We start from the raw sequence: 26,566 nt of genomic DNA, 5'->3' as shown, positions 1-26,566 counted from the left end.
CATCATCCCGAGTGTTGCATTTCCTAGGAAATGCGAAGTCTGTCCTTTCATCAACACTTGCATTCTGAAGTATGGAGAAACTGCATGGTAACCAACATGGAAAATAGTTACTACTAACAAAGTTTGGGGGTTGAAGTATTTTCATGTGTTCAAGGCTGGCTTTGAACTACTGAGATTAAAGGACCCTCAGCTCCAGCAACTCTGTAGCTCTATGTATTAATGACACAATTCCTTCACCCCTGGCTACCATCATTTGCCATTATTCATTTGATCTGAGAGATAGTATGACCATGTTCTTAAGAAAATTGTGTTGAAACACAGAATGAATATCTGGAATCTGGCAATCAGAATAATTATCTTAACACAAACTACAACTGGAATTCTTGGAAATTTCTCTGTTTTGCTGTACTATCTATTTGTTTGCTGTAGAGAAATCACATTAAAGCCCACAGATTTGATTCTCATGCACCTAATGGCAGCCAATGCTTTGGTCATTCTCTCTTCAGGAGTGCCCCAAACCATGGCAATTTGGGGATTCAAGCATTTCTTGAATGATTTTGGATGTTTGTTCCTATTGTACATTCAAGGATTTGCTCGAAATGTGTCCATTGGTGCCACCTGTCTTTTGAGTGTCTTCCAGGCAATGACAATCAGTTCCAGGAAGTCATGTTTCATGGATCATAAAGTCAAAGCTACAAAGTACATTCCTGGCTCTCTTTCCCTACTCTGGGTCTTCCCCATGTTGATACGTTTCATAATGTTGGTGTACACATTTATCAAAATGAATGGCAAAAACATGACAAGAAGTCGAGATTTTGGATATTGCTCTACTTTAGGAAGGGATGAAATCATAGACTCACTCTATACAGCGTTGGTATTGTGCCCTGAATTCTTTTTGGCTGTGCTCATTACCTGGTTCAGCGCCTTCATGATCGCCATCCTGTACAAACACAAGCGGAATGTTCAACACATCCGTAGCTCTCATGGTTCCAGTAGACCCTCCCCTGAGTCCAGAGCCACCCAGAACATCCTGGGGCTGGTGTCCACCTTTCTGGCTTTCTATACTCTCTCTACCGTCTTGCGAGGATGCATTGCCTTTCTGTATAACAACAATTGGTGGCTCGTGTACATCTCTCGCTTCACTTCTCTTTGTTTTCCCTGTTTTGGACCCTTTGTTCTTATAAGACATCACTCAGTTTTGTCCATATTTAATTTTGTATGGTTAAGAAAAGTTTTCTTTTTCCTGATTTAATTATAACTATGCAAAGTATGAGTAATTTTAAAAATAAAATTTTTATTTGAATTAAAACAATCTTATTTTATATACCAATCCTAGTTCCCGTTCCTTACCATCTTTTCATGCACCCCACCAACCCCACATCCCACACCCTATCCACTCTCCAGCGAGGGTGAGGCTTCCCATGAGGGATTATTAAAGTCTGACAGATCATTTGGGGCAGGACTTAGGCCCTCCACTTTGTATCTAGTCTGAAAGTATGGGCTCCTATAGTACACATACTATGGATAAATTGTGGTTCCACTGGCAGATGCCCCATAGTAGCCCAGGTCTCCCAACTGACATCCACTTTCTGGGTGTCTGGTTCATTGCTATGCTCGTTCTCCAGCTGTCATACTGCAGTCCAATAACTTCTACTTGCTAAGGACAGCTGTTTTGGGGGGTTTCTCCAGCATTGTGTTTACCCCTTTGCTCATGACTCTCTTCCCTCTCTACAATTGGATTCCAAGAGTTTGGCTCAGTGCTTGGCTATGAATCTCTGCTTCCTCTTCCAGCAGCTACTGGACAAAGGCTCTTGGATGGCATTTCAGGTAGTCATCAATCTTATTATAGGGGAAGGGCATTTAAGGTAGCCTCTCCACCCTTGCTTCTATTCTTGGTTGGAGTCATCCTTTAGGATATTTTGACATTTCCCTAGTGCCAGATTTCTCTTTAAATCTATAATGGCTCCCTATATTAAGGTATACATTTTCTTGCTTTCCTTCTCTATTCTTCTTGCAAGTTGATCTTCCTGATCCCTCATGTTCTCCTCCCCACTCCTCCCTCCTCTTTCTAGTACCTAGCTCCCCCTCCCCCATGCTCCAAATTTGGTCAGGTGTCTTTCCCCTTCTATGGGAAACCTTGTATGGTTAAGAAAACATTTTTTTTTCTAACTTGATTATAACTATGCAAAATATAATTATTTTTTGCCTTCCAAGGTTTATTCAACTATCATTATAAGAAATCGTTAAACAAAGTTAAAGATTTAGGATCTTGTGTTCCTAAGACTATCCAAAGTGAGGATGGTAGTTTTGTTAACGGGATGTTATTAGCGGCCCACATGATCTGATCATGTTGTTTTGGCTCATTGTAGTCTTCCACTTTCATACTGTAGTTTTGTCTTTGCAAGATAATGTTCAAGGAAACCAGGAAATTGCTGCCAATAAGGCTGACTTTCTTGTGTTTTTATCCTATAAAGGAGTCTTTGCTGATGGGCTACTGCTACACAGACACTTTTCGGATACTGCACTCAAACTGAGGCAAACTAAAACCATGGCTGACCATAAACTTGTGTTTCTGGTGCTCATATCTGATGACAGCTGCTCTTGTTTGCACCAGGAACAGAAGAAAATCTTCAGTGGTGATTCCTAGGTAATTTAATTTTAGTTGTCCCATATGAAAACACTGCTTTGCTGTTCTTAAGCAAACCGCAACAGTTTCAACAAAGTCTGTAATGATAATTATCTCCTCTTGCCATGTGGTACAAAAATTGTGACTCCTGTATTTCACCTCGTACCAAAATCAATTAAAAACAAATGCTGATAAGGTAATCTTCAATTATGTTAAATGGTATTTTTCTTCTTTTCCCTGTTATTAAACACAGATTTTATTCCCCCTCATACCTGAGTTTTGCTCTCATGTTACTTCTTTTGGATACATTCACCTTCTCTCCCATCTATATCCAGTCCCAAAGAGCAGACCACTGACTGATAACAGCAAAACATAACAAAATAAAACATAATAAGATAAAACAAAACCATCATATCAAAACCGTAGAAGACACAATAGCAGAAAAACAATGGACCCTCAAGAGAAGGCACCAGAATTAGAACTCAAGTGTTTTTGCATCCCAGAATCCCATTAAAGTGCTGATCTAAAAGTTATCCTATAAATATAGAGGGCTTGAAGCAGACCTGCCCTGTGATCTCTCTCTCTCTCTCTCTCTCTCTCTCTCTCTCTCTCTCAGCCCAGTTGAAGTCTTATTTTACATGTATCCACAGACAATTTTACAATAGTGATCATGTCTAAACTCCCAGCATTGTTTACACAGCGCAGACTGCAGGTTAGTGATATGCTAAGGTGACCAATGACTTTGGGTGGAGCCCTCTAGATGGCATGCACCCTGGGGGAAGGCTGAGTACCAGCAGTGAGCAACAGGTATGGAGGTTGCATCTAAATGGGACCATGGCTTAGAAAAATCAAGCAGCTCTTCTTCCATAGGAAGGCAACGGGAGGCTGTGCCAGGACCTGCTGGGGGGTGTGGACCCCAGTCACCACAAACACTGAATTTGGTTGCCATGGAAAAAAACTATTCCAATTCATTTTAATTGTGAGCCATTAGTGTGCGAAAAAACGCCACTCCTTATAGCAGACCCAATACCAGTGATTCACTGGATAGCTCTGATCTAGAAATTCTGCCTACTGCCCTTCATGCTAGCCCAGGAAATCTAGAAGCAGAGCTTTGGAACAACAGACCTAGTTTTCCTAGTTTTCAAGGCTGCTGGTGGTATCAGGCACCATGGAATGTTTGCAAGGCATGTTCCCATCACTGGGAGCTGAGGTGCAAAGCTGTAGGCACAAGGTTCGAGAAAGAAGGCTGCCAAAAGAGTCACCATAAGGTTCAGGGGCTACGGTGAGTCAATTGGGCCACTAACTCATTATGCACACCGGCATTTAAACAGTGTACACAACGGCTTCTCCATTCCTAGAGAAAACATCAGGACTCAACATCCACTTTTACTCCCTAAAAAAGCTGAACCCACAGGACAGGGCTGACTTTTGAAACTATAAAAACTCACAAGGGAGGGAGGAAGAGGGAACTGGGATTGATATATAGAATAAGAAAAAAACATATGAAATATTATTTGTAAGCTCCCTTTCTTGGCTCGAAAAACAAAAGTTTCACCACACCTCTGTGTAAAAAAGCGTCTACCTAGTACACGGTTCCTCCACCCAGTAGGGATTGTTTATTTATTGTTGGTTTTGCTGCCAGATACAAGATAAAGGTATATGACTGCTATGCACAAAGTGAGCTGTAAAAACTGTCACAAAATGGAAACATTAGACACATGTCAGAGATTACCCACTTCGTACCTTTGGTCTAAAAAGTAGTACTCGCCTTACCTTGTAACTAGTGTACTCACAACCACCCATGTCCGTCAAGACGCATCTTCACAGGCATGGAGAGGACTAGGGGTAGCTGGCATGTCCTCCTCACACACCCGTGCTCCTCAGTCACACGTCCTTACCAGCAGTAACACATGTTCTCGAACACAAACAGGCATCAAGAGTATCTGCACATCCACTGTATTCTGCAGAGAAATAAAAACTGACAGGAGCTATAGGAGATAGCAGGCAAATGCCCCGAGACAGTCTGCAAGCTCCTAGCGATATCCATATCTGGGTCCACACAGTTCCTAAGCAAGGGCATGGCGCCTACTTAAGGAGAGGAGGCCTCACAGGGAGCAGACCCTTAAGCCAGCAGTCTGGAGCAGTAGCTGCAAGTGTTTAGGTGACCTGGGATGGGGCGTGTCAACAAGCCCAGCGACGACGAGAACGACACGGATGACAGCAGAGCCCACTGCCAGGAAGTGGTCTGCTCCTTGCTGGCAGCGCACGAAGACCCCTGTCCTCTACTACAGGCTGAAACTATTGGCCAATCAGGACTAGTCACAAAGCCGTGTACGGAACAGACTCCCAGCCTGGTCAGAACACACAGGGGCCAGGCTGCTCCCGGGCATCTTGGTTGGCTGGTTGCTGCCCACAAATCCTCTCAGAACTGTCAAAGAGCCCTTGAAGGAGTGTCACTTAAGAAGCCCTAATAGGTAGTCAACCCCCATTAAAATAAACACTGCAACAAAGACTCTTGCATGCACGCCAAACTCACACTTTTCTAAGTCCGGCTGTGGGTTCTCAGGAGAAGCAGAGCCCTTAGGCTATCTTGTTCAGAAGGGGTGCATACCTGGGTTAACACAGAAGACATCCACCTTGTCAAGACATATCACAATAATCATTTGACTTATTATAAAGTCTCCAGACTCCAGGGAAAGGGGGACGTGCCCCGAAGCCTGCACAGGGTTTGAGGGGGCAGGGGCAGAAAGAGGATGGAGGGCAGCTTTGACTGGCCTGCTCACTGGTGGAGGTGGGCCCGTTCATCTGGGCAATTGATGTGGATCCTACCTACTCGTTCAATCTTCTCCCATTTCTGCTGCTCATCCTCAACCAGGTGATGGGAGCTTTTAGTCTCCCCACCTGGGGCCTCCAGGAATGCACTGTCAGGTCCTCGGCTGTCCTGGGCCTTATACAGGAAAATGTTCAGGGTCTCCTCATAAATGTGGGCTTCGGGGAACTCAACCTTGGTCTGCTTCTTCTCCTTGGCATAGACCATGGATGTGCAACAGACTTCTGATTTTTTTTTTTTTTTTTTTTTGCAGCAGATTTCATCCCCGATGACGTCCTTTATGAATAGGACCTTCCCGTTAAAGCACAGGGAACGTTTATCAAAGAGCTTGATGCTCTTCAACATATTGTTGTCAGAATTGCCGGTGTAGGAGTATTTGTTGTTTCTTCTATTGTAGAGCAATTTCAAGGACAGATTATTTGAGGTCACTAAGACCCTGTTCTTCCTCGGAGGAGGTGATGACAGGAATCTTGCAGAAGGGTTAGTAAGTATCTTTGTTTTGTAGGGCCACCTGGCATTCTTTTTTTTTTTTTTTTTTTCTGTTGATTTGATTTCTTTTTATTTATTTATTTATTTTTATAACCAAGTCCATTTAAATGAAAACAAACATTTATAGACAATATTTGGGAATTTGGGCGTCGTTCTTTCCAAACACTTCCTGCTGGTAAGGGGCGCTGTCATGGGGGATTCTAAGAAGATGCAGAAATCCTGGCTGTAGTCTGCAAGGCTGCTTTGTCCAGCTGCCACCTGGCACTCTTATAGCAGTCCCTTCACCAGGTAGTAGTACTTGACCTGTGCTAGCTGCTCTTCCGTCTCCCTGAGTCTCTCAGGCAAGGGCACAGCCCGTATCAAAGGTAGAGTATCGTTCCGAAATGAGTCTCACAGCAGTCAATGAGGATCCAGCCTTTGCTCTCGGTAAGAACTTCCATGAGCCCACTGAACACGGCCTTCATCATGGTGTCCTGCTTGGTGAGCTTTCTGCATGGTGGTGTAGGAGAGGGCTCCTCCGACATAAAGCTTCACATACTTGGAGATGAGGCTGGCGCCCTTGTAGGAAGTAGTGCGGGTAGCAGCCACTGGCACCGGGGACGTCACCATGCTTTATCCTGACATCTCTTCCATGAAAAGTTGGAGGGTGTCGGAGTCTCCAAATTCTGACTGAAAGGCAGGAAACACCCATCTCCCTCACAGCTATCTTGTGGTTGCTGCTTCGGTTTCTGTGACTGGATATGACTTTTGAACAGTTGAGAGGTACTGTCCCCTTCCCCATGCCCTCCTCTGTCCACATATTCTCTCCCTTCTGTATACTCATCTGTGGTATTAAGGAAGAGTTTTGATGGAGACATCTCACTTAAAACTGTGTGTTCAAGGATCTCTCTCTCTCTCTCTCTCTCTCTCTCTCTCTCTCTCTCTCTCTCTCTCTCTCTGTGTGTGTGTGTGTGTGTGTGTGTGTGTATACTTGACCCAAAATATAGCTGTAAGATAAGAAGGAGCTCAGCTGAGAAAGCGCCTACATGGTATCAGCTCTAAGGAATTTCCTTTAATAGTTATTGATGTGGGGATGCTCAAAACACTGGAATGGTGCTATCCATGAGCTGATGGCCCTAGGGTCTCTAAGAAATCATCCCCATGAAAAGCAAGCCAGTAAGCAGCTCTCCTCCTTGGCCTCTATGCCATCTCCTGCCTCCAGGTTCCAGCCCTGTTTGAGGTGCTGTTCTGACATTTTCCATTGATGCACTATGATGTGGAAGTGTAAGCCAAATTATCCCTTTTATCCCAAACTTTCTTTTTGCTCATGGTATTTTGTTACTGAAAACAAAAACAAACTGAGACACTATGGGTCACTTTTGGCCAATAACTCAATAAGAGGCTCAGTAGTGCGAGCTTTGATTGCAGAAATGTGTTGTTCAGTTGAGGTTCTTTCTACCTCCTTATTTTGGAACTTCATTAGCATCACATTAATATATAATAGGAAGTTTCCACTTAAAGAGCTCTCCATTCTGTCCATCAAATGTCCTTAATTTCCAGCTCTGTCCACTCATTCCCTCCCTCAAACACAACTCTGCTCCCCCTTCCCATCTAATCCTCCTACTGTTGTCCCTCAATTCCTCCTGGCTTCAATACACCCATAAAATCTATTCCCTTTCCTAATCCCAGGAATAAATACGGGTCTTCCCCAATTTATTCCTCTTTGCCATACATCTCTGAGTCTGCGTATTATGTCTTTGTTATCGATTATTTAAAATATCATGAATAGGTATATGTGAATACATTATTTATTTTTGCAGGCCTGGGTTACCTCACTAAAGATGATTTTTTTCTAGTTTTATTTGTCTTCAAATTTCATGATCTCATTGTTTCAATAGGTGAGTATTATTCTACTGTGCAAAGGTTCATTTCTCTGCCCATTGTTTTTGTTTTTTGAAGGACATTTAGTTTTTTTCCCATTTTCTATCTCTTATGGTTACAGCAGCAATGAATATGTTTCAGCAACTAAGCATGGATCTTAGTTTGGAGGCCTGGGAAGTCTGTGGTACCTCTGACAATGGATCCACGATGTATCCCTAGTGCAGGAATGGACTTTGAAGCCCATTTCCCATGATGGGTTCTCACCGGGGAGGGCCATGGCCCTACCCCAAATGACTTGACAGACTTTGATGATAATTTATGAAATGCCTTACCCTCCCTAGGGAGTGAAGGAGGGATGGGATGGGAGTTTTGTGTGGGACATTGGAGGATGGAAGGGAGAGGGAACTGGGATTAATATGTAAAATAAGAAAAATATTTAATAAAAAAGCCAACAAAAATATTCGATCAAATACTGGCAAATTGAATCCAAGCAGTTACCAAAATTATCATCCCCACCATGATCAAGATGGCTTCATCCCAGAGATGTAGGGTTGGTTCAATGTACAGAAATTGCACAATGTAATCTACCATATAAACAAATTGAATGAAAAAAACCCCATTACCATCTCAATAGATGCTGAAAAAGCCTTCAATAAAACCTAGTACCCCTTCATAGTAAAGGACTTTGACAGATCAAGTACGCAAGGAACATACATAAACATGATAAAACCAGTGTACAGCAAGCCAACCACCACTTCAAATAAAATTTGGAGAAATTCAAAGTGATTTCATTAAAATCTGGATCAGGACAAGGCTTCCCACTCTCTCCTTATCTATTCAACATAGTACTGAATTTTTTACCTAGAGCAATAAGACAACTAATGAAGGCAGGCCTGGTCCTGGCCCAATCTATTCTGTCAGATTATATTGACTCCACATGGGAGCCATTAGCAATGAGGGTGAGTGAACAGGGCCTGGGCTAGAGGTAAGTGGTGTTGGGAGGGAGGGTGGGAGAGAGAAATGTGGTGGGAATGTAAAATGAAACAAAAAATAAAAATGAAAAGAATATTAAAATTTAGGTTATTTTATGAACACATCATAGAGTGGGTCAATAAGAAAGACATTAGAAGAAGATAATTAATTCTAGATTTGATTAAAACACTTATGCATGTATAAAACACTCAAATATTTTAAGTAATAAATGTTAAAAAAAACTAAAAATTAACTATGGTGGATTGTCCTGGGAGAAGTCAGAAAGGGACTTAACTCTCTTTCACATGAATCTGACCTCAGAGTGTGTACCCATGCTAGGAGACCCAGTCATCATTCAGGGATCATGGAAACTCAGTGACTTCATAACACCTTATCCCTTTGGATAAATGCACAAGGAGCTCTAAAATGTCTTTGCTAATTAACAACTAGAAATGTTTCATTTATTATCTAGTCTCCCACAGCTAGCGCTGTCATTCTCACTGAAGGTGAAATGAAAATTGCAGATCTGGAGGGAGGTAAGGTCACAGAGTCACAGACCTCTACATCACCCTTGTTCTAACTCTCCCACAGTGATGCTTATTAATGCATTTGGCTCTGCACACTGAGGGCACCAACCTTCAGAGATATGAAGCTATGTGAGTACTGTGTATTTCAGCCTGAATGGTAGATTTAGGAAGGAATAGAGGTCTGCATAAGGGTTCAGATCTGGTAATGGGCTCAGGGATAGAAACAGATCCATGGATTAGATAAAATGCACAAGAATAAATTGCATAGCTGAAAGATGAGCTAGAAAGTTCAAAGATTTCCTAACCTTGTATCCATTGTTGTTTCTTATTGTAATATATGTCCCCCGCTGATTGTGACTGTTGGTAAGAGAGGGATAATTCAGCCCAATTTTGAATGGGTTGAAGACTGTTGGGAACCAATCAATATGATAATTCACCTTAGCTTATGTAATGTGTAGACTATATCTTCAGGATTACTATTGGACATTTTGTACTATGGTTTCACATCTTAGTGAACAGTAGAGTGAAAATATAAGATGCACATATGAGGTCGGAGCACACAGAGACCAATCCCCTCAGAAGTACTGTGATTTGATATTGACTTAGGAGATAATACATTATGTAAAAGTGAAAACTTTTTTGTTACATATTTTTATGTTCTTTTTATCATCCCTGTTTCCTCTCCCTTCCTCCGTCCCTCTTTATCTCTCCCCCCTCACATGTATCCTGACCACCCTCCCATCCAACCCCCCCCCAACTCCACATGTAGAGTGATGCTGTCCAGGAGGGGTCATCTAAATCTATCAAGTCATTTGAGGTAGGGACTAGGACTTCACTCCTGTCTCTAGGTTAACTGGGTATCCTTCCATGGGGGATGTGTCCGCAAGGTCCTTTTGTGCATCAGGAATACTTCATATTTCCACTGTCTGAGGTCCCTTAGCCTGCTCAGTCCTTCTAGATGAGACCCATATTCACGGGGTCTGAGTCAGTCCCATGCTGGATTCCCAGCTATCAGTCTGGGGGCCCGTTAGCTACTCCTTTTTCAGGTCAGCTGTCTCTATGTGTTTCTGCAGCCTGGTCTTGTCCTCTCTCTCTCTGCATCTGGATTCTAGTTCGGCTCAGTGTTTAGTTATGGGTGTTTGCTTCTGCTTCCAACAAGTACTAGATAAGAGCTCCATGATGGTGGATAAGTTAGTCGTTGGTCTCATTATCAGGGAAGGACATTTATGGTAGCCTTTCCACTGTTGTCCAAATTGTTAGTTGGAGTCAGTCTTGTAGGTATCTGGACATTTCTTTAGGTTCACTGTTCTCTTCAATCCAAAAAGACTCCCTCTTTTGCATTCTCTCTCTCTCTCTCTCTCTCTCTCTCTCTCTCTCTCTCTCTCTCTCTCTCTCTCCCCTCTCTCTCTCCTCCTTCTTCTTCTCCCTCTCTCTTTTCTGTCTTCTATTCCTCTCCTGACTCAATCTTCCTAGTCCCACGTGCTTTCCTCTCCTCCCCTTCTTTTGTTCCTAGTTCCCTCTCCCCTCGCTGCCCCCTCACTCCCCATGTGCTCTGGAAAATCTGTCCCTTCCTCCTTCTGTGAGGGACTTTATATGAATCTCTTAGAATCTACCTTGTATCCTAGTTCCTCTGGTGGTGTGAATTATAGGCTGGTGATCCTTTGCTCGTTTTTAATAGGGTTATTTGTTGTTTTGGTGACTAGTTTCTTGAGTTCTTTGTATCAGTCCTTTGTCAGATGTAGGATTGGTGAAAATCTTTTCCCAGTCTGTGTGCTGCCATTTGGTCTTGTCTACTGTGTTCTTTGCCTTACAGAAGCTTCTCAGCTTGAGGAGGTCCCATTTATTAATTGTCAATGTCAGAGTCTGTGCTACTGGAGTTATGTTCAGGAAGCAGTCTCCTATACCAATTTGTTCAAGCATACTTCCCACTTTCTCTTCTAAGAGGTTCTTCAGCTGGATTTATGTTCAGGTTTTGATCCATTTGGATTTGAGTTTTGTGCTTGGCAATAGACATGAGTCTATCTGCAGTCTTCTACTCACCATCATACAGTTGTGCCAGCACCATCTGTTGAAGATGCTTTCCTCCCCTCATTGTATACTTTTAGCTGTTTTGTCAAAAACCAAGTGTTCCTAGGTGTGTGGGTTAATATCAAGATTTTCAATTTGATTCCATTGGTCTACTTGTCTATTTTTGTGCCAATACCAGGCTGTTTTCAGGACTATAGCTCTGTAGTAGAGCTTAAAGTCAGGGATGGTGATACCTCCTGAAGTTCTTTTATTGTGCAGTGTTGTTTGGGCTATCCTGGGTCATTTCTTTTTCCGTATAAAGTTAATCATTATCCTTTTAAGGTCAGTGAAGAATTGTGGTGGGATTTTAATGGAGATTACATTGAATCTGTAGATTGCTTTTGGCAAGATTGCCATTTTTACTATGTTTATCCTACCTATCCAAGAGCATGGGGGATCTTTACATTTTCTGGAATCTTCTTTAATTTCTTTCTTTACAGATACAAAGTTCTTATTATATAGGTCTTTCACTTGTTTTGTAAGTGTTACCCCAAGATATTTTGTGTTGTTTGTGGAACATTTGAAGAGTATTGGTATTAGCTCTTCCTTGAATTTCTGATGGAATTCTGCACCAAATCCATCTGGCCCTGGGCTGTTTGTGGTTGTAAGGCTTTCTATGATTGCTTTTATTTCATTAGAGTTATAGGTCTATTTAAGTTGTTTGTGTGTTCTTGATTTAATTTTGGTAAGTGATAGTTATCCTGAAATTTGTACATTTTCTTTGAATTTTCAAATTTTGTGGAGTACAGGGTTTCAAAGTATTATCTGAAAATTGTCTGGATTTCCTCTGTGTTTATTGTTTTCTGATTTTGTTAATTTGCATATTCTCTCTCTGCTTTTTGGTTAGTTTGGATAAAGCTTTGTCTATCTTGTTGATTTTCTTGAAAAAACCAACTCTTTGTTGCATTGATTTTTTTTGTATTGTTTTCCTGGTTTCTACTTTATTGATTTCAGCCCTCAAGTTGATTATTTCCTGGCATCTACTCCTCCGGGGTGAGTTTGCTCCTTTTTGTTCTAAGGCTTTCAGTTGTGCTGTTAATACTCTAATGTGACTATCCTCTATTTTCTTCATATGGACACTTAGTGCAATGAACTTCCCTCATAGCACTGCTTTCAAGGTGTCTCATAAATTCGGATATGTTGTGTCCTCATTCTCTTTGAATTTTAGGAAGTCCTTAATTTCTTTTTTTATTTCTTCTTTGACCCAGGAATGGTGCAATTGCACATTGTTCAGTTTCCATGAGTTTGTAGGTTTTCTGGGATTTGTGTTGTTGTCTAATTCCAACTTTAAAGCATGGTGGTCTGATAAGATACAGGGGAATATTCCATTTTTTTTTTTTTTGGTATCTGTTGAGGTTTGTTATGCCACCTAGTATGTGGTTGATTTTATAGAAGGTTCCATGTGGAGTTGAAAAGAAGTTATATTCTTTTGTGTTTGGATGGAATGTCCTATAGATGTTTGTTAAGCCCTATTGAGACATAACTTCTGTTAGTTCTTTTGTTTCTTTGTTAAGTTTCTGACTGGTGGTCCTGTCTAGTGGTGAAGTCTCCCACTATAAATGTGTGAGGTTTTAAGTGAACTTTGAGTTTTATTAGCATTTCTTTTATGAATATGTGTGCCTTTGTGTTTGGGGCATAGGCATTCAGAATTGAGACTTTGTGCTGATGGATTTCTTCTGTGATGAATACGAAATGACCATCTTCATCTCTTTTGTTTAATTTTAGTTTGAAGTCTATTTTGTTAGATATTAGGATAGCCATACCTGCTTGCTTCTTGGGTCCATTTGATTGGCAGATCTTTTCCCAACCCTTTACCCTGATGTACTATCTGTGTTTGAAGCTTAGATGTGTTTCTTGTATGCAGCAGAAGGATGGAAATATATGTAATGCTTCATGAATTTGCATGTCCTCCTTGTGCAGGGGACATGCTAATCTCTGTATATTTCTAATTTTAGTATATGTGCTGCGAAAGGGAGCACTTAAATGTGTTCTTTTATTATTGTCTCTTATTCCTTCTTCCAGTGGGTGCATGTAGGGTCTCTTCCTCTCCTGGTGGGTACAGGTCCAAGTCTCTCTTCTTCTGGCTACAAGCAGGTCCAATACTATGATGGGTATCATGATGAATGTAGACAGGTCTGAGAGACTCCCTCTGTCAGAGGGTTGGGATGGGTTGTGGTGGGTCGATCCACTGGGAGCGAGTTTACCTGCTTGCAGCTACCAGAACAGGTGATCCCAAAGAGGGCAAGTGGAAGCCCGGCCTGAGACAGGGCTCTGTTCTCATCTCTTTCTTGAGCAGCTGCTTGACTAATACAGAGATGTCAGCAGACTGTGTACTACTCTATTCACTGGGATCAAGTTTACTTGCCTGCAGCTGTCATGCCAGGAGATCCCAATGATCTAAACTGTGTTTCTAAGCAGTTTTTGTATTTAAAGTGTCCCATGCTCTTGTAATTTTTAGTTCAGTCCTTGACAGTGGAAATAATGGTATTGTCTAGATCATGCAGTTTTAACTATTGAAGAAGGTGACAAACTGAGAATATAGCAGTGACTCATATATTGTCATCAACATTTTCCACATGTAAAAACTATATTTAACTCATAAAATTATATTTCTCATTATTCATTTAAATCTTTACACAATTTTGAAAAGAGAATATTTTCATGTGAAGATAAAGGATATCAATGGGTATAACCTTGTCCTTACACTCTTCCTGTGCAGGATGCTATAATTATAAAGACAAATGTACATAAGTAGATTTTACTCAATGACCTCACACACCTAAGCATAGAAGAGGTCTCACATTGTAGTTGACTCTCATCCCTGTTTCTTTTGTTTAACATTGCTTCTTATTTCACAACAACAGACCCAGGTAGATACACAAATATTCAGTTGTCAAGCAAGTAGAATTGATACCCCCTATTCATTGTCAACTGCTCTTAAAATGAAGCATTTGTCAATAATTGTATTTTTTTCCTTCCTCCCAGATGTGGCAGGGTAGGTGAATCATCATTAATTTCCTAGAATTTTTTTTTTTAGATTCTCAGCAAGTTAAAGATCCTAGGTTAATAGAATTTTTAAAAGCTTCCCAGGATGTTGGGTTTTCCTTTTCCCTCTGTTGAATAGTGTCTGTTTTAAACTGTGTCACAACTGACCTCCGTACTTCTAAAAGAATGCTGAACACCTCAGCACACACTAGTGTAAACTAACCTTGAGGCAGAGATATAAGGATGTTGTCTCCAACTCAACTGATGTGGGTTCTTCCAGTCCCCAGAATAAACAGCTACCGCCCAGACGCAAAGCCAGTATTTGGTTTGATGAACCACAACATTTTCCACATCTAGGACCCCATGCTTGACCTTGCAAAGGGACTAGTCCTGTGGGAAAAAAATAATCAGAGGATCTCCCAGCCATGTGGGCCTGCCACAGCATATCACAGAGCAATTAAAGTGAGTATTCAGTGATGTTGTTTTACCAGAATCCAGAAGCCTTTAACCAGACCAGTGACTCATTGCAATGAACATTTGCTTAAAAGAAAAGTTCTCATAGAGGCTCTTTTTAATCCTCTTATGTGTCTTATGGCTCCCATTCTGGGTTTGTGGCCTTGGCACACACTAACTTCCACGTAATCTTACAAATCAAAAATTATGAGCCAAGAAACAACATCGACACACAAAGTACATTCTTGGTTCTTCTCAGTTTGTGTTACTTCACATAAGAGAATATTTTTAATTTTCTGCTGTAGCCATTTACTTGGGTGTCTTGCCAGTTCACGAATAATAAAAAATTGCTATTGTCTGGTCATTCCTAACATCACCAGATTGTCTTATATTTTTCATAATCCAAGATAATTATGCCAGATGATTGTCTCTACATGGCAGAATTGTGAAGTGGAAAAATGGCACCCTTCCTGAGGCTCTTGGTTCATCCTGGTACTGCATATTTCTTCAATGGGATCTCCCCCTACTTAAGAAGGCTTCAGACACATTCTCCTGAAGGAATAGAATATTGTGCCCTGAGAGTCTTCTTCCTCTCCTCTGATGGGCTATCTGACCCACTGCCTTTTTTCTACCGTTTCCACTCTGGAATTCTGAGTGGTCCCTAATTATCCAAAGCATAATGTCAACAGAGATACTGAACATTTCTGCATTAGCCATCATTCTTCAGATGGTAACATTTTCCTTGCCATTGCTGCTGACTTATTTTTCCTATTATTGTTCTGCTGAGTATTCTGTGTGATATCATTCCTCTGAATGCTCGAACAGTCCTAACCTGAGTGCTCATATGTCTATGTATGTGTCTATGTGGTGCAACTTTGCATAAGAGCTTAACTCTTAGCATAAGATACAAATTGTTATTTGAACCATCATTTGAATGCATTTTATGCTCTTAATAAACATTTTCTTATATACAACTATAAAAGTATCTTGAATGACCTCATATACTTTTCCTTAATCAACTTTCAATTTTACATGAAATATACATTAAGAAGTGGTATTTTTTGGATTTTGTAAAAGTCATTGAAATTGCTAGAAAATAGCTGTATTCTCACAGTCTTAGACTATGCTTGTTGGTAGTGCCCCTTCTTCTAATTGCCTCTAACAGGCCAAATAAAATTGCCCACAATACTATATATCATATGTTGATGAAGGCATAATACCCATTCACATGTGCATGATGAGGTCTTAGCCATCTTATAGTTGAATGCGCTATAAGTAATACTTTATGATGTCATTAACTTTGAGAAATTCTTGTTATGTAGTTAGGTCTGACATGGTAGTTCTGAGCTATAAGTAACATTCTGATTCAGCCTATCTGTAGATCTTGACTTATTAATACTTTTCACTCATTTTGACCAAAGAAATACCCTTTTCCCTTATCTAAAGAAAACCATGCTAAGTAACAGAATATATTTCTGGAATCTGACCAACACAATAATTTTATTCTCATTAACTACAACTGGAATTGTGGGAAATTTCTCTCTGTTTTACTACTATCTAGCCTATTATAGAGAATGCAAATTAAAAACTATATATTTGATTCACATCCACCTAATATCAGCCAACACCTTGATTGTACTCTCTAGAGGAGTGCCCCACACAATGGCAGCTTTTGGTTTGAAGCAATTTTTAAATGAATTTGGATGCAGATTACTTTTGTACATTGAAAGAGTTGGCCGCAGTATGTCCATTGGCACCATCTGCCTTTTGAGTGTCTTGCAGACCATCATCATCAGTCACAAGGAATTCTGTTGTAAGGATCCAAAAGCCAAAGCTTCTAAGTACATTGGCTGCTCCATTGGCCTCCTCTGGGTCGTGCACATTTTGTTACATTTCATTTTCCTTGTGCACCCAATTTTCAAATGGTATAGTAATAATGTGACAAGAATACGAGATAATGGATACTGCTCCACTCAAGGGCGGAATGAAATCTTTGACTCACTCTATGCAGTATTGGTGGTGTGCCCTGAAATATTATTTTCTTTGCTCATGGCCTGGTCTAGTGGCTACATGATTGTCGTTCTTTACAGACACAAGAAGAGGGTTCAACACATCCGTAGCACTTGTGGTTTCAGGAGAAACTTCCCTGAGTCCAAAGCCACCCATAGCATCCTCATCCTGGTGTGTACCTTTCTGGCTTTTTATACTCTCTCCTCCATTCTACAAGGCTGCTTGGCTCTTTTGCATAATCATAGTTGGTGGCTTGTGAACATCACTAACCTCACTTCCTTGTGTTTTTCTTGTTTTGGACCCTTTGTCCTTATGAATCCTTGCTCTATGGTTCCAAGATGCAGTTTTTACTGGATGAGGAATGTAAACTCTCTTTTCCTTAAGTAAATGTATTGGTTTACTCAACCATCTCCTTCACAATTCAGTACAAAAGTTATAGACATGGTGTCTCTAACTATTAATGCAAATGACATGACTCAGAATTTTGTCAGCTTTTTTTATTAGCTGCCCACATTAGCTTATTCCACTGTATGGGGATGATTTCACTCTTCAACTTACACTTTCATGGATTCCCTTTATGCAGCTGAAGCATAAAAGAGATAACCAAATGTTTTCAAGCCAACCTTCTTTCAGATTTCCTTCTGCCAGGGCATCCTTTTTGCATTGTTATTTCAGAGACAGTTTGTGGATCTAACTTCAAAGAAAACAGATTCAGTGGATGTCTATGAAGTCGTGGGTCAGGAGGCCCTTGTCTCTTTACAACTGTTCTAATTTTCAGCAGTACCAGGGAACTTCTACAGCTAATACATCCTACATATGCAACTTGCAGATCCAACAGAGACAATCAGATTAGTTTGCTTGGAAGTTTGTAGTAACAGTCTTCAATAACATCTCAGAACAGAGCATCTTCCCAGGACACTACATGAAAAACTATTATCAGTATCTATACCTCATATACAAATGGATTGGAAATGAATGATGGTTTCAATGTTATTTGATTTTTGTTTGCCAATATTTATTTAGAAACTGTATATCCATGTTCATCAGGGAGATTAGTCTGTGAATTTCCTTTTTATTCTTGTGTTGTTTTCTGGTTTGGCAACAGTGTAATGTGGACTTCATCAGAAAAGTTTGGAAGACATTTGTTACATTCATAATGGGATGAGCTTTGAGGTTCCTTGAAAAACTAAAAATAGAACTACTATGTGATCCAACTGTTATACTCATGGGAATATACCTAGAAATCTCCATTTATTTTGATAGGGATTTATGCCCATCCATGTTTTTGGCTACTCTACTTACTGTAGCATGAAAAATTAGCCTACATTTATATCCATAAATAGATAAATCCATATTCAATTTTGTGTTTAATATAAAATGGAATATTATCAAACTATAGTGACAGATGACATCACAAAACGAGCAGGAAAATGGATGGAATTAAATTAAAATGAATAATATTAAGGCATGTCTTACAATCTCAATATAATCACATCTTCCATAATCAGATCCTTTCCTATAAGGTGTGAATCTTCATGTGCAAATAGGTGAGTATAAATTTAGTTTAAGATTTAGACAGGAGATGAAGAAAGTTAATGTTAGGCAATGGCTGATAAAAGAATCCATGAGTTATGGGAGAACATATCTAATTAATTATTTTTTTCTATACTCTGCCATGTTTTTATCCTGTGGTTGACAAGGGCATAAAAATGTAATTGGTAGTGGCAGTGTAAAAGCATGAGCAAAGCAACATGGCTTCAGCGTAGATCTCTGAATTATATAGATCTAAATTGAAATAAACTGATTTTGGACCCGGGCAAGTGTTATTCTGAGTGATTATTTCATTATATCTCTTTAAGTCTTTTGTTTTTGTGTTCATTAAAATAAAATGATTTTAGCATAAATTGAAATGGCATCACAATTTATTCAGAGAAGTGTGTATGACTCAACTTAGCCAGCCCCAAATATAGTCCATCCTGATGGACACATAGAGAGATATCATTTGATTATATTGATAGATGCCATTAAAGTTTATTTCTTTTCTTTCTTCCATTAAGAAAAGATTCTTTTCTTGTATAATATTCCATGATTACATCTTCTCTTTACTTAGTCCTCAGAATTCCTCTCCACCTCCCTTTCCATGCTGATTGACTTCCTTTCTGTCATTAGGAAAGAACTGGCTTCTAAGTCATAACAACATTGCATAAGATAAAATATAGAGATAAAAATCCCATCAAGATCAGACAAAACAAACCAACCAAAGAAAAGAAAAGATCCCAAGAAAAGGCACAAGCATCAGGGTCCCACTCATTCATATAATCAAGAGTCTCAAAAACTACTAAACTGATCTCTGTAATATATATGCCTGAGATGAGGTGAAGAACCTTGCAGTCCCCAGGCTTGTTGCTTCAGTCTCTGTGGTTGCATAAAATCTTTGTTCAGTTGATTCAGAGATCCTTGTTCTCCTGGTGGTATCCATGCCCCTGGCTCTTACACAGGGTTTAATTCAATGGGAATATTCAATTTTCCAAGTCTGATGTCACAAATTCTTTCAACAAAGTCCAGCACTCTTTTATCAAAAATGCCATGAAGTGACTATAGATGCAAGTAAAATTGCTTAGCAATTATAAAGGCAACATAGTACTACAGGCAGGGATTAGGATCCATGTATATTCTTCAGTGGAATCATAAACTTACTGACCACCTCCAGGTATTTTTAACCTTCAAAGGTATGCATAATTTCTTTAAATGCTACCATAGTTGAGATATAACTTGCAAATCTCATGTCTTTGGAAAGTGTAAGGATGGAAAAATTTAGCCTAACTCTACCTAGACCGTGCACCCCAGCAGTGAGTAGGCAAAAGGTCACATTCTTGATTGTTTATGACAGGGCTGTTTACGACAGTACCTGTGAGTGAGTGAACACAGGAAACGAGCCTTGTCACACTACCCAGAAGCCCTAGCAAAAGCAGGCGTCCTGGGCTAAGCGCAGGCTTGGATAGTTCAAATTAATTAGTCCGCACTGGATGCTGTGAGATGATTGGTTTATGATGCACAGGCTTTGTTGTAATCCTATAAAAGCTGTCTAAACCCTGTACCCAGGGTTCCCAGTCCTCTACCCCACGTGGAGTATGGCTGTGGAACCCAGTGCACTGGAATATAAAAGAACTCATGCTTTTGCATCAAGACCACTTCTCGTGAGTGATTTGGGGGGGCGCCTTTCCTGAGTCAGGGCGTGAGGGTCCACGCCTTCTGTGGGTCTTTCCAAGGCACTTACTATTTGAGCCATATTAATAAAAGGAGAAGGGGGAAGGATAAATACACAACAAGAGAAGAAAAATGAGCAAAAGTCTGAAGAATTCTAGGGAATACTAGACAAGTACATATTTCAGTTGGATAAACTTGTTCCACAAAATGACATAGACTCTAGAAGTCAGGAATATGTATTAGTGTCATAGAGGAGCTGAAAATGGCTAAAACTTGAGGAGTGAATAAATTTGATTCAAATACAAAAGACATAGTGTTCATTATAAGATATTTGGATCTGGAGGATGCACAGAAGAGGATGGAAGACACAGGTCAATGACAATGCACTGCAGTCTAGGGAAGTAACAGCTAAGGAATGTAAACTAATGAAAACACAGAGTTACTCAGATTTTCCAGTGTGGAAAAGAGATGTAATAGAGACTAGTGTGGTATGATGAGGTGTCTTGGGTTTCTGAAACAGTAGTAGAATGACGGTGGATACAGAGAATGCTTTCACATTGGTCCTTTGAATGTCTGAACTTTTCTTGTCCTAGATATCAATAAATATTTCAAAGTACTCATCATTTCTCTGGGAGCTCATGACAATAATAATATTTAGTCTAAACTAGGTCCCACCCATGCACCAATATAAGCACAGTAATAGCTATCAACATGCACAGGGGGTTTCTAGATGGTGTAATATTGTCTGAGCCTGTCTTTCTTATTGATCATGTATGATGAGTCTCATTATTTTGTGCTATAAGAAAGAAGACCTAACTTCAGAGGGATGCCAAACTATGCTCATTCTCAAGCGAGGATAACTCCTCCCTTGTCCCTCAACTGTCTTTCAATATCATAGTTTCTTTTAATTACATTTATAATTATGAATATTAAATGTGTTTATTTTAAAATAATGAAAATTAGATACACATTTATACTCTTCTAAATTCACTATTGTCAACAATATGTACAAATATTTAGACCTGACCACATGGTATAAGATAACCAATCCTTAGAGAAGAGTTATTTTCCTTTATCTCAGTTCATTTATTACTAGTACCTTTCCATCCAGAAGTGGAGACTTGTCAGATTTCCTGTCCATGTTGTAACACCAACTGCCATTATCACTGTTTAGGACTTTTGTGAAAATCATGTTCTTAAAATTTCATGAATCAATTTAAGGCTGGCTCAAGAGGAAACATTCCGTACCTGCTTCTGTATATAAGGCTAATGGCTGAAAACACCATTAACCAAGAAGAGAAACTATTTCTATCTTCCCAAACAAACATAATTTACTACTCTATTCTATATACATATTCAGATACCCACAGGTAAGAGTAGAACTGAGCCAGCATCAGCATAGAACCGAGAAGGAAGAGACTATTGCAGCAGTCCACAACTGGTCAAAATTCATAGAATATCTGATTCTCATGTGCCTAGCAAAATTTCATACATGTTCTTCACATGCCTTACAAGTAAGCCTCAGAACAAAAAGGATCTAAGAATGGAAATGTTGTAAAATCCAGAGGACCATAGTAACTGGATAGATAATATATCCTCTCAATATACCAAAGAAGCAGAGGTATGGAGCATTTATAGCTGGCTGTACAATTTCTTTATTTACTAACCATATCTACCAGTCATAGGGCAGGATGAACTTATGATTGAAAACAAATGCTAGTTTTCCAAGCTAAATCCATTTTTCTGGAATTTTGTCATTTAATATTTTTTCTCCACAGCTGAATAAAATATACACATGTACACACACACACACACACACACACACACACACACACACACACACACACGATGTACTCTCCTAAGAGCCTTACATCAATGTTTACTTTTCTCTTTTGGTAATTATATCATTGAAAAGAGTTGGTATCAATTTTAATGTTTACATCCATCTTTTGTTATTACCATGATTAGAGATGGAAGTTCAGTATGTGTTTGCTTATAGAAATAATAAAATGAAAGAACAGAATAGAACAAAAAAGAATAAAAAGAGGGAAGGCAATTTAAATCATGGAACTCTGAATTCCAATGTTTAATATTAGCAAGTATAGCAAAGCATGGAAACTGAGGTTTAATGCCTGACAACTAGAAAGATGCACAATGTTGGAACCCATGGAGCTGTTCCTGCACTGGTGTTAACCAGGGACATAGTGAGTCTTTTACAAATGTTAAACACATTGTCACAAATTTTAGAGGACAATCTTCTGCTCTCACCTTACTAAACTAGAATGCTCAGTATCATTAGAATGTAAATATCTATCCATATTCCCACAGAATATAGACCTTACCCTTCATCAAACAACTGTGGCCAGCAACACATACAAACCATTACATAGAAATTCAATGTAACTAAATTCTATACTCAATTATCAGTGTGGTCTGATACAAGTATATACCGAAATGTCATCTAAGGCGTATAGATCTTATTAGAAGAGAGATAGAAAACACTATAAGAACCAGGGAAACAGGACGACAATTGTGAGATCATATCTTCTCGAATTGTCAAGGTGTCCATACAATGAGGTCACAGTAATCAGGCTCCCTATGTGCCAGACTATGTTGACTCTACAATGGGAGCCATTAGTATTGAAGAGTAGTGGACTGGAACTAAGCTAGGGCTCTGGTAAGGAGGGTAGGAAGAGGTGAATGGTGTTGGGAGGATGGGTAGGAGAAAGAAATGTGGTGGGAATGTAAAATGAAACAAAAATTTAGGTTATTTTATGAACACATCATATGGAGTGGGTCAATAAGAAAGAAACTGGAAGACGATCATTTCTAGACTTGATTAAAACACATATGCATGTATAAAACACTCAAATATTTTAAGTAATAAATGTTAAAAAACTAAAAATTAGCTATGGTGGATTGTCCTGGGAGAAGTCAGTGAAGTGTGGAGTACAAAGCGGCAGAGGGACTTAACTCTCTTTCACATGAATCTGACCTCAGAGTTTGTACCACCGTGTACAGGAGACCCAGTCATCATTCAGGGATCATGGAAACTCAGTGACTTCATAACACCTTATCCCTTTGGATAAATGCACAGGGAGCTCTAAAATGTCTTTGCTAATTAACAACTAGAAATGTCCTTCTCACTGAAGGTGAAATGAAAATTGCAGATCTGGAGGGAGGTGAGGTCACAGAGTCACAGACCTCTACATCACCCTTGTTCTAACTCTCCCACAGTGATGCTTATTAATGCGTTTGGATCTGCACACTGAGGGCACCAACCTTCAGAGATATGAAGCTATGTGAGTACTGCATATTTCAGTCTGAATGGTAGAGTTAGGAAAGAAGAGGGCCCTGGGTAAGTGTTCTTGTCTGGTAATGGGATCTGGGATAGAAACAGATCTATGGTTCAGATAAAATGCACAAGAATAAATTGCGTAGCTAAAAGATCAGCTAGAAAGATCAAAGATTTTGTAACCTTGTATCCATTCTTGTTTCTTATTGTAATGTATGTACCACTCTGATTGTAACTGTTGGTAAGAGAGTAATAATTCAGTTCAATTTTGAATGTGTTGAAGAGTGTTGTTAATAAGTCAATGTTCACCTCAGCTTCCATGATGTTTAGACTATATTTTCAGGATTATTATTTGTGTTTTTTTTTGTACTATGGTTTCATGTCTTAGTAATAAACAGTAGAATGAAAATATAAGGTGCACATCAGGTTGTGACTATGGTTGTGGAATAAAAAGCATTCATATGTGATATTACATTTATGTTTTGCTTACAGAAGCAGTAACTGAATCTATAGTGAATAGCATTTGGTAGAATGACTGTTTTGAAGCCTCTCCATCTTGAACTTGGGAAGGGTATGAGTATCAGGCAATGGCAGCCAGGATCTAATGATTTAGTCATACTCTAATATTAATCAGACCCTGATAGCTGCCTTCACTCACTGTTTACCATTATTGATATTGGAAGACAGAGCCTGGTGATAGTCTGCCAGGGTTATACCTCTTAGCTAAATATTTATTAACTCTTAGCATGGATAATACTAACACTGGGCAATATTTAATGCTCACACTGGACAATGTTAAAAGGTTTTTTTTTACATTCTTCTCATTGCACTTTATCATCTTACATACCTCTTCTTTGTGTAAATGCATTATACATTTCATTATAATACACTCATTAATATAAGAATTAGCAAACAAGCCAGATGTGTAGTAAAATTACTTTAATCACAGCATTTTTTTTCTGCAAAGAAGGCAGATGCCTGCAAATTTGAGGTCATCATGATCTACATCGTGAGTTTTGACATAGTTATCGCTACATAGTGACGCCCAGTTTTATAAAATAATAATGAATAAGAGTCAATAAATGCTGAGTTTTGAAAGAAATGTTTTTGGAACTTAATGTTCACCTCATGCTATTAGTCGTTAATCACAGATTAATGTTTCATTTTATATGTTGTACAAATTAATAGTGTTTATAATTCCTCTGCATACCTACTGTAACCTTCATCACCAAAATGACAATTCATATTTTGGTGACATCATAATTATCAGGTCTATCCTGTGCTTCTGAAACAAAACTGGGAGAGGGAACAGTTTTCTGTCAGCTCAGACCATAGTGAGATCAATGCCATCATACGTATTGCATACATATTGTTATTTGACGTTGATTTAGGAGATAATCCTTTATGTAAAAGTAACAACTTACTTGTTACATATTTTTCTTTACTTTGTGTTAGTGTATGTTTTAACTTCATGTAAATATGAACACTGGGAGAAGACAATACCTCTGAAGGCCAGTGGAAAATGACAGAAACCCCTGTATTGAAATTACAGGCACAGGTAAGGCACCCTGTGAATGCTGGGAACCAATCTGGGATTCACTGCAGCAGCAGAGGCAGCAGCACATTTCATTTTTCCTTAGCACGGAGACATCTCTCTATTCCCATGAAATGAAAACATTTTAAAGCACAAGCATACAATGGGATACCCAAAATGTGAACAAAATCAAGCGAGGAAAACAATGTGCATAAAGGGTGTAGTATGTTGGACACCATCCATCATGTTTTTGTAAGCACAGACTGAGGTGGCTGTGTTTCTGTAACTTTTTTGATGTTCCAGTCCTTGCTGTATTCACTGTGGATTTTTTATGATTAAATATAAATGACAATTTTATTAGTATAAACATATCAGATTAGCTTCTTGCTATAGAGTATAAATTTTGCTAGTTTCATGGCTACAAAGAGCTATTTCTTGTTTCTGTGAATGTTTTCTTCACTCTCAGTTTCAAGTCTAAGAAAATTTATCTGCACTCCCTCTATGAGGTATTCTCTTGGGCAGTCCAGAATATAACATTCTTAGTGATTATAAAAACCACGAGAGGGATCTTTATCTAACTTACATCTGCAGCAATTGCCTGACAACCGATAGATACATGTTCAGTTCACAATTCTAATAGTAAAAAATGTAATCAAAGGAAATAAAAACAAAGACAGGCATCCACATTTCCTGAATAGAATCCATGGCTCTGCATATCAGAAATCATACTTGAGCACTCCCCCATGTCCAGCATGTCCTTCTCAGGTGGGAGTACAAGTTCTCATAGAATACACTGATAGAAAATTAGTAGAAGTTTATTAAAATGGAAATACTAAGAAGACGAATCAGCCAATAACAAAATACATGTAATAACATTTGATAGTTTTTTTTTATCAATTGCCATAAATTCAGCATGTAAATTTTTTCTTTTTGCTTTAAATTAGAATCAAGCATTTTTTACATGTCAATTCCAGGTCCCTCTCCCTCCACTCCTCCCCTGCCCTCCACTAAATCTCTATCCCATTATCTCTCTGTTCCCCAGGGAGAGTGAGGTCTTCCATGTGGGATCTTCAAAGTGTGTCCTATCATTTGGAGCAGGAACTATTATCCCCCATCTTCCCACCGTGTTTCTAGGCAAAGGGAGTATGCCTCTATGTGGAATGGACTCCCCAAATCCATTTGTTTACTAGGGACAAATACTGGTCCATTACCAAAGGCTGCATAGATTTCCCAGGCCTCCTGACACACACATTCCAGAGGTCAGTCTTAGGCTGGTTTCCCAGCTATCAATCTTGTCCAGGTAGGCTGTTTCTGTGGGTTTATCCAGCCTGGTCTTGACTCCTTTGTTCATCACTCCTCCCTCTCCACAACTGGATTCCAGTAGTTCAGCTCAGTGCTTAGCTGTGGGTGTCTGCTTTTGCTTCTATAAGCTACTAGATGAAGGCTCTAGGAGGGATGTAAGGTAAACATCACTCTCATTATTGTGGAAGGGTATTTAAGTAGCCTCATGGATGTTGCAGAGTACATGAACTGTCATGAATTTCCTAGAATTTTTCCTAGTCTTTCAGCAAGCTAACAATCCCAGGTAGGTAGAACTTTTAAAATCTTCCAGGGATGTTGGGTTTTCATTTTTCCCATGTTGAAGAGTATCTACCTTAAACTGTGTCACAATTGATGCCTGCACTTCTAAAGAATGGCTCAGTACCTCAGA

General features: G+C 39.4%; 2 protein-coding genes, 1 non-coding gene and 1 pseudogene across 3 annotated transcripts; 2 read left to right on the top strand and 2 right to left on the bottom strand.

Annotated features, from left to right (window-relative positions):
• The first annotated feature begins 313 nt into the window (after positions 1-313).
• LOC127238469 (vomeronasal type-1 receptor 4-like) lies at positions 314-1,252 on the top strand. Its single transcript, XM_051207087.1, has one exon. It carries the CDS (start codon positions 323-325, stop codon positions 1,250-1,252), a length of 930 nt encoding a protein of 309 aa, XP_051063044.1. The 5' UTR covers positions 314-322.
• A 4,153-nt stretch (positions 1,253-5,405) lies between these two features.
• LOC127238994 (BTB/POZ domain-containing adapter for CUL3-mediated RhoA degradation protein 3-like) lies at positions 5,406-6,578 on the bottom strand (annotated as a pseudogene).
• Positions 6,579-13,246: 6,668 nt separating this feature from the next.
• On the bottom strand, positions 13,247-13,350 carry LOC127239049 (U6 spliceosomal RNA). The gene has a single exon (XR_007835951.1). It is a non-coding gene; the product is annotated as a U6 spliceosomal RNA (small nuclear RNA).
• Positions 13,351-16,261: 2,911 nt separating this feature from the next.
• Positions 16,262-17,206, top strand: LOC127238468 (vomeronasal type-1 receptor 4-like). Its single transcript, XM_051207086.1, has one exon. The coding sequence runs from the start codon at positions 16,262-16,264 to the stop codon at positions 17,204-17,206; it is 945 nt and encodes a 314-aa protein (XP_051063043.1).
• The last annotated feature ends 9,360 nt before the right edge of the window (positions 17,207-26,566 follow it).

The sequence above is a fragment of the Phodopus roborovskii genome, unplaced genomic scaffold (assembly GCF_943737965.1).
Source record: "Phodopus roborovskii unplaced genomic scaffold, PHOROB, whole genome shotgun sequence".
Lineage (NCBI taxonomy): Eukaryota > Metazoa > Chordata > Mammalia > Rodentia > Cricetidae > Phodopus > Phodopus roborovskii.
Note: the sequence above shows the minus strand (reverse complement) of the source record. Positions and strands in the feature narration are given on the sequence as shown.

Bases quoted from the DNA above. Each gene is read 5' to 3' on its own strand.
- LOC127238468 (XM_051207086.1), top strand. From the start codon at position 16,262: ATGCTAAGTAACAGAATATATTTCTGGAATCTGACCAACACAATAATT.
- LOC127238469 (XM_051207087.1), top strand. From the start codon at position 323: ATGAATATCTGGAATCTGGCAATCAGAATAATTATCTTAACACAAACT.